The sequence below is a fragment of the Clupea harengus genome, chromosome 11 (genome assembly GCF_900700415.2).
Source record: "Clupea harengus chromosome 11, Ch_v2.0.2, whole genome shotgun sequence".
Lineage (NCBI taxonomy): Eukaryota > Metazoa > Chordata > Actinopteri > Clupeiformes > Clupeidae > Clupea > Clupea harengus.
Window position 1 is genome coordinate 28,005,753 of NC_045162.1, and position 18,637 is coordinate 28,024,389.

The window sequence follows — 18,637 nt, forward strand, 5'->3', positions numbered from 1 at the left end:
GGGGCCTGTGCAACTTCTTAAGAGTTCATATTCACGAGTGCATAATCACACATATTAACACGAGTTCATCACAAGCTAGCAGCTGCCAACTGTATGTAGCTACCTTACCTATGTGTGTAAAGAATGCTGGTATGAAAAACAACCAGTAGCCTAGTCAATGTGCAAGCTGCCAATTGAATAGTGATTTAAGCTACTGTATTGGGTTTATATATTTGTAAATCTGACTCTGAGTCAGTGCCTCACCAGCCACGAACCTCACCGCACGTTACTGTTCCAGCCTTCCAGGTAATCCCAAATAAGACTGTCGCTTTCTCCCGACTTTTGCCGCCATGAAACCAGGTGAGGGGCGTGTACTAAAAGTGGTACGGCGGAAGATAGACTAAAAGGCTACGTATGAAATTGAAATACATTGACATTTATGAAATACATTGACAAAGACGAAAACTAAGGACATTTTCTCTATAATTCTATTTTATTTTAGTTAGTTTTGTAAAGACACAATAAAGTTTCAGTTAGTTATCGTTTTTTTATAAAGCCTCGTTTTTATTTTTATTTCAGTTAACGAAAAAAAAAATCACACCTCGTTTTCGTTTTTTCGTTAGTTTTCGTTAACTATAATAACCTTGGTCAGTAGGCCTTTAATAGTCTGCGCTCCCTGGTGTGTATTGGTGGTATAGTGGTTAGTGTCGCTGCCTTCCAAGGAGTTGACTCGGGTTGGATTCCCATCATGCCCAATTTGAATGAATTGACCTTGGTCAGTAACTTTAATCAATTTATGATGTCAGAGTTACTGACTAAACATGCGGCCTACACTGACTAAACCACGTCATGGAGGCGCACCAACAGGTGGCCATTAGACCCTGAGTGGGGGGCCCTAAACCACGTCATGGAGGCCCACCAACAGGGGGCCGTTGGACCCTGAGTGGGGCGCCCTAAACCACGTCATGGAGGCGCACCAACAGGGGGCCGTTGGACCCTGAGTGGTGCGCCCTGGAGGCAGCGCTAGCGACCGGAGGTGCCGTGCCAAGCAGTGCCCTATTGACTAAGAGCGCACTACGATTCCCCACACAGCGGGGAAGCAACCGTTCTTTTAACCCATTCCACTGACAAACATGATATCCCCTAATGCTACGGAATGGGAATAAGCCATACGGAAAGAAAAACTACGCAAAATCCGTCCGTGGCAGTAGATTGCTCTACTATTGGCACGGAAAAAAACATTCCAAATCAATTATATTCAAACCATGTAATTCCGTAAAACAATAGTGCGCTATTGTTCCGGTTCCGTAGCCAGTGCCTATTTTAATGGCAGAGTGTGTGTGTGTTGTCTGCCTGTGTGTGCCAGAATGTCAGTGGGTCATTGGTGTTACAGAATCGCTGCTCGGTGCCTTTTCCGATGATATTTATTCCTCATCCAGCTGGTGGTAGTAGAGTGTGACCCTTTCTTCCATAGGGTGAGGTGTTAGCATCCACATGAGTGGATAGGTTACGGTATGCAATGGCCGACTGCTACTGCGACGCAATCACATTCTCATTTTCTTGTGAAGATGCATCTCAAGTAACAGAATGCACTTCCTAACATAAACAATGCATCTCAAGTAACACTATGCACCGCCTAACACAAACAACGCATCTCTAGTAACAGAATGCACCGCCTAACATAAACAACGCATCTCTAGTAACAGAATGCACTGCCTAACATAAACAATGCATTTCTAGTAACAGAATGCACTTCCTAACATAAACAATGCATCTCAAGTAACACTATGCACTGCCTAACATAAACAATGTTGTGATGCGTTTGATGACCCCTGCAGCCTATAGTCAGCAAAACGTTCCATGCCAAAGGCCCAGCATCTGATGGACTAATGCAGATGAGGTCCCATAAGCCTCATAAATGTACCAAGAGTGCCTTCACTGTGGGGGGCTATAGTTTGTGTTGTCCAGCCTGTTTTGAGCATGGTACTGAACAATCCCGATACTCAGTTAAATAGAGAGGGTCACATACCAAATGACTTCTGAAATCCTTGCTCAAAGACATTACATTACCAAAACAAGGAAATGTATGCTCGTGTAACCTGTGTGAGGGATCAACAAGTCAAATGCAGCTTCATGTCTTTTGTTGTTAAGTGTCCTTTCTTCTGTTGTGGCATTATGTTCATTCAGATTAAAATGATTTCTGTGACACATTTCAGCCATTTTAACGGTCCATTTACTCTTGTCATCTTGAGGAACACTGCCAATAAGACAGGGCAACATACATTTGTGAATTGCTTTGCACAGTTTGTTTGATCCACACTGGCAGAGCCTGCAGGGCTCCACACAAACAAGCCCTCAGTGATCTTTAAACACTCAACCACACTTCAGTCAACAGCTCTGGTGTTCTCATCTATGCATGATGTCAAAAAGCCTAAGGTGGAGAATCAAGGATTTTTCACAAAGTCTGTTTATCAGTGATTTCTTTAACGCCAAGCTTTAGAGTACTTCTGGTTGGTTGAACCAAATTTGATATTAACATACATGCATGCAGGTTTGCATTCTTTTCTTGTTCAGACTTGCTAATCAAAACATGGATGCAAGAATGTATTCTCCTCTTGTTCAGACCTCCTGAATGCTTGAGAGACTGTATCCCAAAAAAAACGGGACCTACAGGAGAGGGTCTGTATGTCCTGTTGGTAAGACATCCATAAATACAGAATAGGCCTAGTTAGTTAGAGCAAGCAAATAGTTTAGACCACAAACTCTCCAAAGTCTATGCACCTGTTTCTTCAATCGTTTTGGTATATCAACAAAGGTAAGAACTCTTGGACCAATTTTGATGTGTTTGGTTTCACATTGCAAAACTTGGAGGGTTTTATTTTGTATTTTGTATTTTTTTTTTTTTTAATATGACATGACTCAGGATGGGGTTTTAATACTTTGAAAGGACTGTTGAATATCTACCTAATATAGCAATTTTTTTTTTTTTTACCATTTCCCACCTGAAGACCTTGTGCTGCTGTCAAAACTTTGTACAAAAGAAAAATAACTATCGTTATCTTTAAAGGGACAAATCATTTGTATTTAATAGAGGTGTGCAATTTTTTGTATTTGTTATTATACAAATGTGTGCTGTGTAGTACTGCTGTGAAAATACTTTGAAAAACGATTGGAAATGAAAGTTTTTTTTTATTTTTTATTAAATGAGTTTTGCAGTTCATTGTGGGTCCTTTTTACACACGAAAGCGGTGGTGTGGGGAGAGAAAAAAACAGTACCCTCAAGCAAAAGCTATAACGTCAGTGAGGAGGCCAACTCACTAGATGGCATGTATGTCCTCTTATCAGCTTACAAATTATAGACAATTCGATGTTAGGTACTCCTTTCTCATAAGTTAAAATCAAAATACAGAACTGTGGTAATCTTACAAGTGCTGTATGATATGAGTGGATCTTTTGTTTTTTGGTCAGGGCCTAATTACATTATACTGACTGTCCAAGATAAGCAGGAAGAGACGATATCAGACATCGCGTGGTCTGCAAGAACAGACCACTAAACTGTTGTTAGCGGTGGGGAGTCAGAGCGAACTCCCAGAATCCATCGTCATTAGTTCGGTTTATGTACACAGAGGGATGTTTCTGTTGAATTACATATTTGTGGAAACCAGGTAGGCCGTTTGTACCTGTTGTCATTTTGTTTCAGTTGTTTAACTTGTTTGTTGCATTAGCGAACTTATCTGTACAGCTGTGCTGCCTGAGCCCAGTACAAAACCAACCACCTACCGTCACTCGCCTACAACTACCTCACCTTTTTTCGTAATGGATTTTCCATAGATTTTAGTTACTTTTAGCGTTTTCAGAAACACTGAAATAACTACCGACTATATTGTCTGCAGTTATATTAGTTTAGGCTCTACAATTAGATTTGTTTTGCACGCTTACCTTTATTTTAGTTAACTTTAAGCCTACACATTTATCAAGGAAAGCGTTATGAATGGGATATAAGCTAGAGTGGTTTCAGACACAAGGTTAATGTTGACAGGGCTGAGTGCAATGTAAATGAGAAAAGTTGTCTTCATGATTTAGAACTAAAATTGAATAATCGTCTACCGTCATGTGATAACCTGTTGCTTTCTTTTGATGTGATACTACTTCAAGTATAGTAAAGAATGGAAGTAAAGTAAAGAAGTATGTCCTGTTCCGAGGTCATAATAAGACTGTTTTGTTCGTGTAAGTCAGCAGTGTGCATAGATGTTGCTTTTACGATTTTCCTGGTCTGAACAGGAAGCTAAATCTGTCCTGCTTATAACACTCATGAATGCAATTTACTTCTTGGACACCCTTTGGCAAGGACATACATAGACTGATTCTAACCTATTTGATTTCCATGAGGTTGTCTCTTAAAACTTCCAATCATTTTGGTATATCGAAAGAGGATGCATGAGGGAAATTAGCCTTGTGCCTACAGTGGTGTCTGGTTTAAGTTGCTCATTCAACTGTCCTTTAATACTCCTTCCATTTTTGCAGCTCTGCTGTTTTGGGTCACATGGCTAAACCTTGGTGACGTTATTGCTTGCAGGTGAGATAAAAGTCTGGTCATGTGCTCCGTAGGAGTCACAACTGGAAAACCTGATAGAAGGGCATAGCGTATGTACAGTACATATACATGAGAGCTCTGAGTCAAGTTCTAGTTGAAAATCATGTTGGAGAGGACTGGCAGGCGGTGCCTCCTCCCACCCCGAAGGAAACCGAGCACCTCCTCAGATGTCGGCACCTTGAGAAAAGTTTCTGTTGCCTACACCGAGAACTGCCATTGAACGTATGATCATATACTCCAGATGCTGTAGTTCCATACCTCACTGCGTCGTGTTTCATTCTGATATCTGCTTGGTCCTCACACAGAGCCCAACAATAAGGCTCTCCAGGCCCATTATTATGTGACCCAGAGAGGAGTAGGAGCACATACTCTGGCTTCAGATGGAGGACCACCTCCCCCCTGGGCTGCTCGTGGCCTGTGTCGTTGTGGGTGCAACAACTGATAAGCTTAAGGAGGCATATCAGGTAGAGGCAAAGTTACATCTGCAGTTTCACAATATGATCTTAGAACATTTGAGCCCGGTTGAATTCATACAAGGCCTCCCTTTGCTTTCCCAGAAGCATCAACAAGAAAGAAGAAGTGACTTTCCAGTATTAGAGGCTGAGGTTCTACAGGTCCACGTGCCCCCTTTTGTGTCAAAGGAGAAAGCCACAGACTCTGTGGGACCATCAGTTTTCGGTAGGGTTCAACGTAGACGCTCCTTCATCAAGAAAAAGGAGAGACCAGCACTGCCGCCGGGCGACTCTTCTCCTGGTGGGGATGAAGCTACGCAAGACATCAGTGTCCCTAACGACATCGACCTTGTAGGCCTTCCACAGCTCTGCTTTCCTGGTAACGCTGTTTTTGTGATAGCATTGAGTAGCATAACGTCCTGAGCAGAGATATAGTTAACTCTAAGTCAGTGACAACCACAATCAAGTTTGCTCTTGCACTAAGAAACAAGTGTTCTTGGTTAGCATGACTCCAAGCACAAATACTTCCTTTACATAAATGTAGAACTAACATCAGATTTGCACTCAAGCTTTTTTCACTGTCTTTTTTTTTTATGTGGTGAAGAACAATGGTCGTGACTTGTATGTTTCTTTTTTTAGGAGGTCTGACTGTTTGGAGTGAGCCAAAAGAACCCAGCTTTCATTTCCTCGTGTTCACTGATGTGTTTGGAAATCAAACCCACGGAGTGGTGCTGCAGTACTGTAGGCCCGTACAGGTGCGGCTCGTTTTACACTCTTTGTGTGTCTGTGAGATGTCCCCTCATATCATGAAAAGTGAAACATTGGGCAGGGTATGTGTGGTGACACCCCCACTGAAGTCTGTGCACACACTCTGCAGTAGACCATGGAGAAGGGAGTAGAGGAATACAGAAATGGAACAATGCACTTATTTGTTACGAGGAGATTGGACTATCGCCGTGCGTAATGAGTGTTCTCAACTTAGAACTATTATGTCTTGAGTGTTGGGAATGGGTGTGAGGAAGACTTTTTCTGTGACATTTCTCGTACTGAAGGCGCTACATGGCAATAAACTCCTGTGTTTCCCCAGCTGTTTCAGGAGAGCTTTCGTCAGCAGAATGGCCTCTGGTCTAAGGCTTCTTGGCACTACACAGCCTATGGTGTGTGTATAATATCAAAATACCCCTACTACAATGCCTTGAGGGATTGCCTGTCATGGTGAGATGAAATAGATGATGATCACTTTTTTCATTTCATTTGAATGCTTCCAAAGTCAGCTAACTGTATCTTGTCTATCAAAGTCAGCTAACTGTATCTTGTCTATCAAAGTCAGCTAACTGTATCTTGTCTATCAAAGTCAGCTAACTGTATCTTGTCTTCCACTTACATGCAGTCTTCTGAGTCAGCTGAAACATTGTCGGATAACGGACTTAGATCAACGTATGAAAGAATTCTCTGCCAAGCTTGCCCTGGTGCCCATTCCACCCCCTGGAGATCTTCATCTGGTTGGTTAATAATAATAATAATAATAATAATAATAATAAAAAACAACTCTGAAAACTCCGAATGGAACCACGTTTATCGTCAATATAAAGTGGCAGCAGAAGAAGATGTGTGATCAGCAGGATATCTTTGGCATCTTGTCTTTGGCAGGTGTTTAACCTGAGCCCCCTGGTGATTGTGCTGCCTTCCAGGGAAGACAAACACCACCCTGTGGTGGATCTAGATCTACACCTTCCATTTCTCTGCTTTCAAACAAGGGAACTTTTACAGGTTTGACATTCTCCATTATAACTACAGAAACAGAAAAGCTTGCCTCCAAATCTTCAATATGCAAAGCCATTAAACAAGAACATTGCAGTAGGAAAGCCAAGTGTGTGTGTGTGTGTGTGTGTGTGTGTGTGTGTGTGTGTGTGTGTGTGTGTGTGTGTGTGTGTGTGTTTAAGCACAGCCAATGTTGAAGTACTGCTAATATGCACTGTATGCCATTATTGTGCTGCTGGAAGGAAATTACTACAGAATAGAAGTGCACATTAATTTGGACACTTACCCAGCCCCATTCAAATTACGCACAATTTAAAATAAAGAGTAACTTATCAGTCCCTGTTTTTTTCGGACTCTTTCTGTCTTAATCACAGATAATCACAGCCATCCTGGCCGAGCGGCGGATTGTGTTCTTCTCCAGCGACTGGGCCCGGCTGACGGTGATGGCGGAGTGCTTCATGCTCTACATCCACCCCCTGCACTGGCAGCACCCGCTGGTGCCCACGCTCCCACACCAGATGCTGGACTTCGTCATGGCGCCCACCGCTTTCCTCATGGGCTGCCACCTCAGCCACTTTGAGGAGGTTTCTGCGGTAAACCTTTGAAATTGGTCTAATTAGTTCAAGGTTTCTAAACCGAGCTACTTAAGCCTAAAGTAATGTTCTCTCCCGTTCGTTCTACAGGAAACGGATGACCTGATTTTAATCAACATCGATGATGGGACCGTGTCCTCGTCCAGCTCCGAGCTCAGTGACCTCCCAGCTGTGCCGTCAGCCGCCGCGGAGTGCTTCAGGACCCGGTAGGACACGTGTGCGGAGAGACCGCTCGGTCCTCAGTAGTGTTAAAGATGGCGGGTGGGAATGAGCGAGCGAGTGTGTGTGTGGTTGTGTGTGTTGTGCAGGAGGAGGACATGTGTGCAGAGAGACCGCTCGGTCCTCAGTAGTGTTAAAGATGGCGGGTGGGAATGAGCGAGCGAGTGTGTGTGTGGTTGTGTGTGTTGTGCAGGAGGAGAGGCCTTCAGCTTCACTATGACCTGGAGATCAGCCAGCAGGGCGGCAGCACTGCAGTGAATGAGCTGCGGGCACAGCGGCGTCTCTGGCAGCAGCGCCTCAACTGGGAGATCCAGAACATCAGCCTGGAGCTCATCGTCAACATCTTCAGGTCAGCGGCTGGTGATGGACACAAAGGTGTTGCATGCGGTGGCTCATTGGCTCAGGGCGTTGTACAATTTAAACTGAGGCTGTGACAAGGATCATCACTCATGTTAGTTTGTACACTTTATCTTTGTACACTTAATATTTGTTTGTACATTACATTTACATTTTACATTTAGTCATTTAGCAGACGCTTTTGTCCAAAGCGACGTACAAGGGAGAGAATATTCAAGCTACGAGCAATAGAACCTGGTGTAACAATAAATAAATACTACTTTACATAAGAAATGTACAATTTATCTTTGTTCGAATATAACATTTATATCAGGAATTGAAGGTTGATTACAAATAAAAAAATATTCTATGAATCCAGCACAATGCATTTTGAATGACCAAGTGCTTCTCTCCTCAGGGGTGTGGCCGACCATCTGAACTATGAGCACAGAGTCTTTAATAGTCAGGAGTTCCTCAAGTCCAGGGAGCCATTGGACCAGCCCTTTTATAAAGAGGTGAACACACAATTTAGAGACAGCTTCTCTCATTCAGTTTGTTTAATCAATCACTCTGTCACTCAGTCTCTTAAAACTCATATCTCTGCTCACGTGTTGCAGGTGTTGGAGAGTCATATTTTCCACATCTTTCTAAAAGATCGGTTGAATCGTAAGATGGACGCCTACACTCGCATGGAACAGAGCACTCGCTCTGAGGCCGAAAAGTAGGCAGCGTTTACACATTCACCATCTTTCTTATTGTGGGGCTAATCTTTATAAAGCAATTTCATAACCCCCCCTGCCAGAGTTTTTTCCCCCACTTGACATTGAACTTTAAACTTTTCTCAGGAGACTTAAAGTCATGATTGACAATCTCCGTAGACCCACCATGAAGGAGATGCGCAGGAGCAGCAGCTCAGAGAACTGTGCTCCCAAGAGGATGGGTACCAGTCTGCCCAACCTCAGGGAGGAGCGGCACCTGGGCATCCTCAGACACACCTCAGTGACTGAGACGCGTAAGAGCGCCACACTTCACTTGCACAGTGGTCTCTTTTCACCTGTGGTAGAGAAACACAATCTGTTTCTGTTTGTAGCAATATGGTTTCTGTTCGTATATTCTCATTTATTGTGTGCACATTTAGGAATGGAGCTATTGAACAGTCCTAGTATAAAAGACATTTTCTTTTTCTGTCATGTCATATAAAATATGATGGAAGAGAATAGTACACTGAACAATGACCCAAATCATCTTATGTTTTTATCCAGCTCTGAAGATCCGTCAAAAACATGTCAAGCAATTCCAGCTACCAGATTTCCACCCTCATTTGTCCTACAAGTATGTGCAGGATTACTACGCTGACCTGGTTGGGCTGCTGGGCAAAGCCATTTCCTTCACGCCTCGTGAGAACTCCTCCCTGCTGGCTCGCTACTACTACCTGCGTGGTGTGGTCAACACAATGTGTACCCGCAGGCTGGATGCCCTCAGCGACTTTCAGAACCTCAACCACACCGATGTAGAGATTTTCCCCGCTGAGCTGGTGAGGGCGCTGGTGGACTCGCTCCAGCATGAGGAGCAAGCACAGGTGGACCGCCGGCCGGAGCTCAAACGCCTGGTCTGTAGGGTTAAGAGTAGTGAGACGGGGGAGGTCACTGTCCAGCCCACCGATGACCACGTCAAGAAGTTTAAGATGCCCAAGACTCACATGCCACTGGAGAACTTTGTCACGCACATTCAGGAATCGGGTATCGTCAGAGATGTGGGCACCATCCATCGCTTGTTTGATGCACTTAGTGTTGGTATGGCAAAAACACATTTTTACCTGTCATATTAGTGCCAGTGGCAAGTAGTTGTGTTGCAATTGAATCTTTAGATCGGCCTTCAAGAGATACTGTTGCATTACAAGCCTGTCCAAAAGCTGCCAATGTCTTGAAATCTATCAGCTACGTGTAGTTTAACGAAAGGGCAGTGTGATGGTAGATTCTTAATGAGAGTGCCTTCTAGAAAGGGCAGTGTGATGGTAGATTCTTAATGAGAGTGCCCTCTAGAAAGGGCAGTGTGATGGTAGATTCTTAATGAGTGCTCTCGCAAGTACACAAAAAGAAAGTCAGACATTGTATGTCATCATCCATTCATTCATCTTCACAGTTAAAGATCAGGATCCGGCAGAGCAAACAGCTTCCAAATCATGCTTTTACGTTCCCTCCACTCTGGGTGGTAAGCAAGCACATCGTTGCAGTTTCACAGGCTACCACACCCATTGCTTTGTGCAACTGGCCAGGTCTAAACAGCTGTATGTTTACCTGCTTACATCCTTCTGTTGGCAATCTTACTATATAGTCGCCATGGGAAGGTGTTACACGGAGTGCTGGGTTGCTGCATGCCTCTTAGTGGTGGCCACCTGCATGGCTTTGCAGTGTCTCTGCGAGATTTCCTTCTCTCAGGGACATAATCTGCAGGTCATTATGTCACACGTCGAAGGCTCGGTGAACTCATTTTGACACTGGGTGAGTTGAAAAGTGGTTGTTCTTTTGTTTCACCAAACAGCCTTAACGGATACTTCTGTGTTTTTTTAGGCCCGCAAAAAGAGGTCGACCCAGACGTGTTCCGCGTCTTCTACACCTTCTGGAAGGAGATGGAAGCTGAGGCTCAGGATGTGCACCTGCCGGCTGAAGTGATGGAACAGCTGGACAACAATGAGTGTGTGTATAAAATCTCCTGCTCCGTGAAGACTAACTATGGTGTAGGCAAGATTGCCATGACCCAAAAGCGACTCTTTCTACTTCCTGATGGACGGAGAGGATTTGTAGACATCACTAAGTTCAGAGATATAGTGGTAGGTACTGTGCATTCACTAGTGTCGCCACATAAGTGTTGTCTCTCCTAATACTTATGGGGAAATGGAGAATGAAAAACCATAGAGTGTCTCTGTGACCTCTGTCGTCACTGAAAGTGAATCCCCCTGAATTCAGTGAATTCCCTTTGTTGGACTATGATGATAGAATGGTAGAATGTTTGTCTCCAAAACAGGAAGTGAAAATCTCTTCAGCTCAGTTCCTGCTTCTGCGTATCCCGTCACTGAGGATCAAGAGCAACCTGAAAAAAGAAGTGTTTGAGGCCAACCTCAGGTCCGAGTGTGACCTGTGGAGCCTGATGATTAAAGAGATGTGGGCTGGGAGGAAGATGGCCGATGATCACAAGGTATTTTCGCTTTCTGTAGACTTCACGATGGCTGATGAAGGCTCTTCTAAACAGATGTATTTGGAGGAAGATCTCACCCTGACCAGGCTGCAGCCAGTACACTATCTCAGTTGCAAGCGACTGGTGTTTCTTTTAGATACTTCCAGTGGAAAACACCGACCACAGGTCATACTGTGTGTTTAGCTAAGGCTAACAGGATATCCCCACCGCTGCCTCTCTTTAAGGGAACATACTGTGTTATCTGGCTCTAACAGTTGGCCCATCCAGGGTGTTTTTTAAGTCCTGATGGCAAAAAAAGAATAGTTGTAGTTGTCAAGACTTCTCATGTCTGTAGAATGTGCGTCTTTGATGCATGTCCACATGTGTTTTCAGGATCCTCAGCACATGCAACAGGCCCTCACTAACGTCCTCCTCATGGACACTGTGGTCGGCTGTCTTCAATCACAGAAAGGCATATTAGCAGCTTCTAAACTGGCTTATTATGACAGGCTGAAACATGAGGGTATGTATGCTTTCCACATTCCTCAGCAAGGTCTGTTAGAGAGGCATGTTGATTTGAATGTGTTATGTAGTAGTCAGCCTCCAATAAGCAGGGGAATGGCTGTGTGTGTGTGTGTGTGTGTGTGTGTGTGTGTGCGTGTATGTTCTGAATACAGTTTGATTATGTGTGTTTTCCCACTATGGTCTATCAGTGCCAACGGCTGTTCCAAAGACAACCTCTGACACTCTGAAGCACAGGATTAACCCCTCCCTTCATCTGCCTTCCCAGCAAACAGTGGATGTGTTACTCTATACTCCAGGTATGGGAACAGTGTTGACTGAGACGTGTCATACATTCCATGTTTAGGAGTGTAGAAGCCCTTAACCTCAGCAAAACATCAGCCATGGATCAACATTTGAAATGCAGCACCCTGGGGATGTTTTTTGATACTTGTATTTTTGTATGCGAGTGAATGTTTCATGGAAGATACCTGGAGAGTTTGTCTTGGCTTTGACTGTTCAGGGCAGTTTTTTGTTTTCCCGGATGGTCACATGATGCTTGCATGATGTAGACCGGTGCTAAAATTGACCAATTTGCATTAGTGACACAGCTGATCTGGGAACAAGAGGTGCATTGAGTCCCCTTGGCCAAAATGCTACAAATTCACTCCTGGAACTGAGCCAGGACCTTGCTTAGTGGATCTCCAGTTCCTGGGCATGCTGAAGAGACTAACTCTCAACACCACCGTCAGGGTTCAGAGCATGTCAATAAAAGTGTTTGTCCAGCTCTGACTGGAGCGTAGCATGTTTGTGTCCATGTTGTTGTCCATGAGTTTATTGTGCTCCTTTTGCACTTCATCCGACCTGAGATTTAGTTCTGACAGAATTACATTGTGACCATTTATGCTTTATTCAGTGTATTTATATATACTGACATTAGTGGCGCTTGATTCTGTTGTATATAACGTGATGAAGTGTTGTATAAAGGGTTATGACTGCACAACTTAAGAAGTCACTTAGCCAGTGAACTATGTTTGGGTCAGGAGGACTGATAAAGAACTTGCCAGAATGTTTATTTTCTCTGACTAAGCGTGGGACTGCCAGTTTTTCGGACTGTTTTTCCCCTGTTCCACCTGCAGGCCAGCTGGAGAAGTCTGACATAGACGGGGATGGGAACCCTAAGCTGTGGTGTGCCCTCAGCCACGGGAGGGTGGTGGTGTTTGATGCAGCCAGCTGGTCCATGCAGCAGAACGGCATTCAAGTGGGGGCACTGCCTCTGGTTCGTCACTCACAGACACAACAGTCACAACACACATGGTGATCAACAACAGCGATCCTTACAAAGAGGAAGTGGCTCCTCTCACTAATTCTTTATTTAGACTCCTGTGCACGACTGCATTTTCAGGGACGGTCATAAACCCAAGGACGGGAGAACATGTCCTGTTTAGTAATCGGGAAGAAGAGGAAAACACATTTCAGTGCCGATGAAAAGACAGGAGAGGAGGAAAGGAGTTTCTGAGCTTCAGAAAGGGTTTTGATTGTAAAAAAGAGTCTCCAATGTTGCCACCTGGTGGTAACGTTATGTTACACATAGTTTACAGCATTTTGGACTTTTCATGTCTTTGATTTGAGGCAGCGTTTAAATCTAATTGAGCATATTATAATCCCATTAAAAAAAAAATAGCGTAGAGGAGTAACTGTATAATATAAAGCTGGTTTTGAGGTTGTAACACACTGACCCTCACAGTACAGTCTTCATTTACATGAACCTACTTTCCTGGATGCAAACTAAAGTATGTTCACATGATGTAAGAATTAAAAGTGGCTCCTGTCATCATCACCCTTCTGTTGGTGTCCTCAGAGCTGCATGCTTGGGCTGGACCAGGAGCAGGTATGGATGGGCTCTCGGGATTCCACCATCTACATCATCAACGCGCGCAGCATGTCTTGTCACAAGCAGTTGACTGAACACCGGGGTGAAGTCACAGATTTAGTCCTGGAGGACAGACAGGATGCATCTCACAGGTGACTCGCACGGACGGAGGCCATTTAGCCAATAAATGAAGGCACTGCACAATATCACTTGCAATCTGATTCACGGAAGATGATATGTGTTTGCAAATCTTTCATAACTGTTTATGATAAATCCTCACTATCTGAAACTGATATGCAACAAGTCGAAGAATCATTAATGCGATACAACAATCCAATTGCAACTATTCTATGCTGCATCACCCCCACTATCAGTCACCAGGGGGCAGTATCACACATGCATTGCATGCAGCAATCCAACATGACTCAGACCCACTAAAAAATAGTGTAGCAAGCCTAGGATCAAGCCTAGCATCTTCTAGAGCAGTGGTTCTTAACCTTATTGGAGGTACTGAACCCTGCGAGCTTCATCAGTGCATTCACCGAACCCTTCGTAATTGGAAAAATAAAATATGATTTCTTCAAAACATAGGTATATATAAAAACGACCCGACATTGCTAGTGTGAACCGGGCTATACTGTGTGTGTCTTGACCCCTGCCGAACCCCTGAGAGTGACTCAACGAACCCCTGGGGTTCGATCGAACCCAGGTTAAGAACCACTGTTCTAGAGTGTTCATGCCACTACACTGGGGTTCATTCAAGACTGCTTTAAAAGCTATATGCATGCTCTGGCAATGTGAATATAAATGTCCATAGTAGTTGCTGACTGTAATAATCATCATCTTCTCACAGCCCAACTTTAGCCTACTCATGCAGTCTTGATGGCATGGTTATCGTCTGGGATGTGTCTACCCTGAAGATGAGAAGGCAGTTTAATCTGAGCTGTCACAACCTCACCTCCATGCAGCTGTACAACAGAACACTCTGGTGCTGTAAGTATCTGATCTGCAGAACACTCTGGTGCTGTAAGTATCTGATCTGCTGAACACTCTGGTGCTGTAAGTATCTGATCTGCAGAACAACAGAACACTCTGGTGCTGTAAGTATCTGATCTGCAGAACAACAGAACACTCTGGTGCTGTAAGTATCTGATCTGCAGAACAACTGAACACTCTGGTGCTGTAAGTATCTGATCTGCAGAACAACTGTGGTGCTCTGAGTATCTGATCTGTAGAACAACAGAACACTCTGGTGCTGTAAGTATCTGATCTGCAGAACAACATTTCAGAGAGACATTAGTACCTAATTGGAAAAAAACTGATCATGATTTCGTAAGTTACTTTGCTGTGAAATCAGTTCACACATCACTTCTTAGGGACTTGAAACTTAGATACTTCCTAAATGTACTATTACCCAGTGAGTTACAATTACTACTCTCCAGATGGTAGTTGAAACTATTCTGATTAGTGTCTATGTCTGTTTCTTTCAAGCCAGTCCTGTTCATTTGATACCTTAAACATCATACAACATTGTGTTCACATGCTTGGTATTAGTATCATATAGATTAGGATTAAGAGGCAATTGATAGTATATTGTAATACAAGCAATTTTGTTTTAATATGTGTGACAGGTGCCAATGACTGCATCATGGAGCTGAGGAAGACCGGCGTAGTGCAGCGTAAGATCTGCTTGCTCCAGGATCCCACAACCCCCCCTTCACCTTTCAATGGGTTCATCGTCTACTTAGAGGTTTGTGCCATTGTCTATATAGCTGTAATGTGTTCTCGAGGAGTACTTTTCCACTCTTACTAGCAAGGAAGCCCCAACAAACTCCTGTCAGTTTTGAGGTGTGCTGTATGTACAGCGGGTAAAATAAGTATTGAACACGTCACCATTTTTCTCAGTAAATATATTTCCAAAGATGCTATTGACATGAAACATCATTTCACCATAAACTAAGTAACGCACTCAACCGCCATGGCCTGTATGCACGCTCACCAGGCAAGACTCCATTGTTGAAGAAAAAGCATGTTGAAGCTTGTTTAAAGTTTGCTGCACAACATTTGGACAAGCCTGTGAAATACTGGGAGAATATAGTCTGGTCAGATGAGAGCAAAATGTTACTTTTTGGATGCCATAATACACACCATGTTTGGAGGACACATCACCCTAAAAACACCAGTTTGGAGGTGGGAACATCATGGTGTGGCGGTTGGTGGTTGAGTGCATTACTTAGTTTATGGTGAAATTATGTTCTTTCCACTTCCGGATTATGGCCCCCCAACAGTGTTAACTGGAACATTTAGAAGTTTAGAAAATGCGTCCGTAACCAATGCCATCAGTATGTTTTGCAACATTAAGGTTGCAAAGGTCTTGAGAGAGCTTTTTGCTTTTACCCATCATGAGATGTTTCTTGTGTGACACCTTGGTAATGAGACACCTTTTTATATATACTTTTTATATACTGAACCAGCTGATATTAATTTCGCACTGACAAGGGGCCGGATTGCTTTCTAATTACTGATAGATTTCAGCTGTTGTCTTGGCTTTCCATGCCTTTTTGCACCTCCCTTTCTTCATGTGTTCAATACATTTTCCCTGTGTCATATCACATTATTACACATAACTTCATTTCTGAAAGTATTTGTTTTGGTTTCTTTGCATATATGGATTACTTGGGTTGTTACCAACATCTGGTGAAAATGTCATGTCAATAGAACCTTTTAAAATATATTTACTGAGAAAAATGGTGACGTGTTCAATACTTATTTTACCCGCTGTATGTATAGTGCAGAGATGAGATTTGTTACATGTTCCACTGCGCCCTTGTCTACTCAGAGGGACCAGATATGGACCAGTCGTGTGGATTCGTCTGAATTGTGTGTGTGGCACTCAGAAAATCTGGAGAAGCCCGCACAGAGGGTACAGCTGCCTGACAGTGCTGGAGTCACCTCTATGCTCAAGGTCAAGAACCAGGTGGGTGGGCTTGGCTTACTAAGTCCTCATGGATCCTAAAAGATTGTGAAGAAACTATTGTTCATGATACTCACTTAAGCATCATTTGACGATGACGTGTGCAAGGATTGAGTTTGTGCTTTAAAATAGCATCTGTGAGTTTATTATCATTTCAGGGAGGAGGGAGGGGGGGGGGGGCGGTTCAAAGATGAACACTGATCACTGATCTTTTTCTTCATTACTCCAGATCTGGGTTGGCTGTCGGAGCTTGAGTGAGAACCAGAGTGGGGTGGTGGGGAAGATCTTTGTGGTGGACGTGGCCCAGGCTGTGGTGGAGAAGGAGCTGCTCGCTCACACAGACAGTGTCCAGGCACTCTGCTCAGCTGAGGACCGCTACGTGCTGAGTGGCTCCGCCTGTCTGGACGGCAAGATCGCCATCTGGAAAGTAGAGTAGAAGACTCACAAGTCAGCAGTAGCTCTGCCTCCCAACGCTTCTCTTCAGTGCAGTTTCACGGGACACATCTGGACATTCTTGTTGGACACAAACGGTTGTACTGATGAGGGTCACTCCGCTAAGGGAAGCCCAATGCCTCGGTTCTCAGCATTTCACCTGAAGGTCAGACTGCATGACCACAAATGGACTTGGACTCCTGTTGAGGTCTCCTCCAAATGATGAGGCCTTCATAGTATCTCATCTACTACTGTATTGTTCCTAATTAAAAAGTATAACTAGTACTACTCTTATTTTATTTCATTTTAAATCAGTAATTTATAATAAATGGATTTGTTTACAGCCTGAATGTATTTAAAATTATTTAGATATGGATCCGTTTGTACAAGCTTAAAGTTAAATAAAACACAGCAGTGGGCGATGATTCATATAGTCTATGATATTGGTTGAAACTGATTGGATGATTCTCTCAAAATTATAATATCACATTTTGAAGAAAGAGTATTCAATATTCTTCTCAATGTTTGGACCAACGTTATCACGTCAGCATCATTGTTGTAGTTGTGTCAGTGTCATGGCCCATGCTATCTAAACAATTGAACAGTGTGTAACTGTGTGCTTTCTGTAATGCAGTGCATTCCAAACGCCCATGAGGATGGCTGCGATTCGGCCCCCAGTGGGAGATGTGGGAGGTTGCCCCACAGTTCTACTGGCGTGTGTGTGTGTGTGTGTGTGTGTGTGTGTGTGTGTGTGTGTGTGTGTGTGTGTGTGTGTGTGTGTGTGTGTGTGTGTGTGTGTGTGTGTGTGTGTGTGTGTGTGTTGGTGTATGCCTGTCTGTGAGTGTTTATTACAAAGGAATGTTTGGGGATGTGCCCTGTAACAATGAAGATACACATCTTCTCAGTCCTCTTGTAGTTTGTGTGGGTGTTGACATCTAGGCCTGTGTAGAATTCTGCGACTGCCGGGCATGGCAGCCTCTGCAATCTCATGTGATTTGAATTAAGTTCTGAGCCATTTCAAGTGAGTTATTTTGATACAGTTGATAGATTTCCACCATGCCCAGGATTTATCACATTTTGTCCTGAGAGTGGCCAGTTTCAAGGACCACCAGACTATAGGCACTGAGTTCACCAGCTGATGACCACTCAACATCATTCATAAAGGGCGTTCCTCCTTGGTTGGCCAGGGTTACTGTGCGTCAGCCATATTGGAGCAATCATCCCAGGATGCAGTGCCGTGGTGACACTGGGAACAGGAGGGAGAGAGTGTAGCTGGCTGAGGAGACGGAGGAGGAAGACCCCACAGAGCCTCGGAACCACGCTCATAACAGGATTTAAGCGTTTTTTGCGGGAAATAGGAACGGTAGTCAAAGAGATAATTTGTTGACTCATATTTTGCAGGGTAAAGGTAAGTTTTGTGATGCACAGGCAACATGTTTATTTTTCATGCCCTAGAATAATGTAATAATTGAAATGTTAGCGTGTTAGCATGGGGGCTACGGAGAGGGTTAGCGCAGATCCGTTAGCTGGGAGTGATGATATTTTGCTGACTCGCATAGTAGCAATGTATGCGTTGTGAATTATTGCAAGTCTACCTCAGCAACTGACAACCATTATGAAACGGCACGAAGAGGTTAACATAGTGTTACTGTCAGCTGGTGTGTTAACTGTGTTGCAGAGCTGAAAGTGTTTTGCCATGCCGAATCACACCTAAGGTTCCTAGCCTTTTCCACACCTTTGGTTGCATGT

General features: G+C 43.8%; 1 protein-coding gene across 4 annotated transcripts; it reads left to right on the forward strand.

Annotated features, from left to right (window-relative positions):
• The first annotated feature begins 632 nt into the window (after positions 1 to 632).
• On the forward strand, positions 633 to 17,173 carry dennd3b (DENN/MADD domain containing 3b). 4 transcript variants are annotated; one of them, XM_042709186.1, is made up of 25 exons: positions 633 to 3,644; positions 4,504 to 4,555; positions 4,879 to 5,037; positions 5,131 to 5,404; positions 5,665 to 5,780; positions 6,113 to 6,240; positions 6,416 to 6,527; positions 6,676 to 6,795; positions 7,161 to 7,379; positions 7,470 to 7,585; positions 7,792 to 7,947; positions 8,353 to 8,449; positions 8,552 to 8,655; positions 8,780 to 8,946; positions 9,197 to 9,727; positions 10,505 to 10,764; positions 10,959 to 11,129; positions 11,502 to 11,631; positions 11,822 to 11,929; positions 12,749 to 12,888; positions 13,471 to 13,634; positions 14,336 to 14,475; positions 15,114 to 15,232; positions 16,322 to 16,459; positions 16,686 to 17,173. In XM_042709186.1, exons 3-25 carry the CDS (start codon positions 4,954 to 4,956, stop codon positions 16,890 to 16,892), a joined length of 3,801 nt encoding a protein of 1,266 aa, XP_042565120.1. In that variant the 5' UTR covers positions 633 to 3,644; positions 4,504 to 4,555; positions 4,879 to 4,953; the 3' UTR covers positions 16,893 to 17,173. The 4 variants fall into 4 exon arrangements, with proteins under 4 accessions (XP_042565120.1, XP_042565121.1, XP_031432561.1 ...); XM_042709187.1 differs by lacking the exon at positions 4,504 to 4,555 and having other exon boundaries at positions 633 to 846; positions 905 to 3,644; XM_031576701.2 differs by lacking the exon at positions 4,504 to 4,555.
• Positions 17,174 to 18,637: the final 1,464 nt, after the last annotated feature.

Coding starts and splice junctions, on each gene's coding strand:
- dennd3b (XM_042709186.1), top strand. CDS start 4,954: ATGGAGGACCACCTCCCCCCTGGGCTGCTCGTGGCCTGTGTCGTTGTG. Junction 7,948..8,352: donor CTCATCGTCAACATCTTCAG/GTCAGCGGCTGG, acceptor TTCTCTCCTCAG/GGGTGTGGCCGACCATCTGA. Junction 15,233..16,321: donor GGTTCATCGTCTACTTAGAG/GTTTGTGCCATT, acceptor TTGTCTACTCAG/AGGGACCAGATATGGACCAG.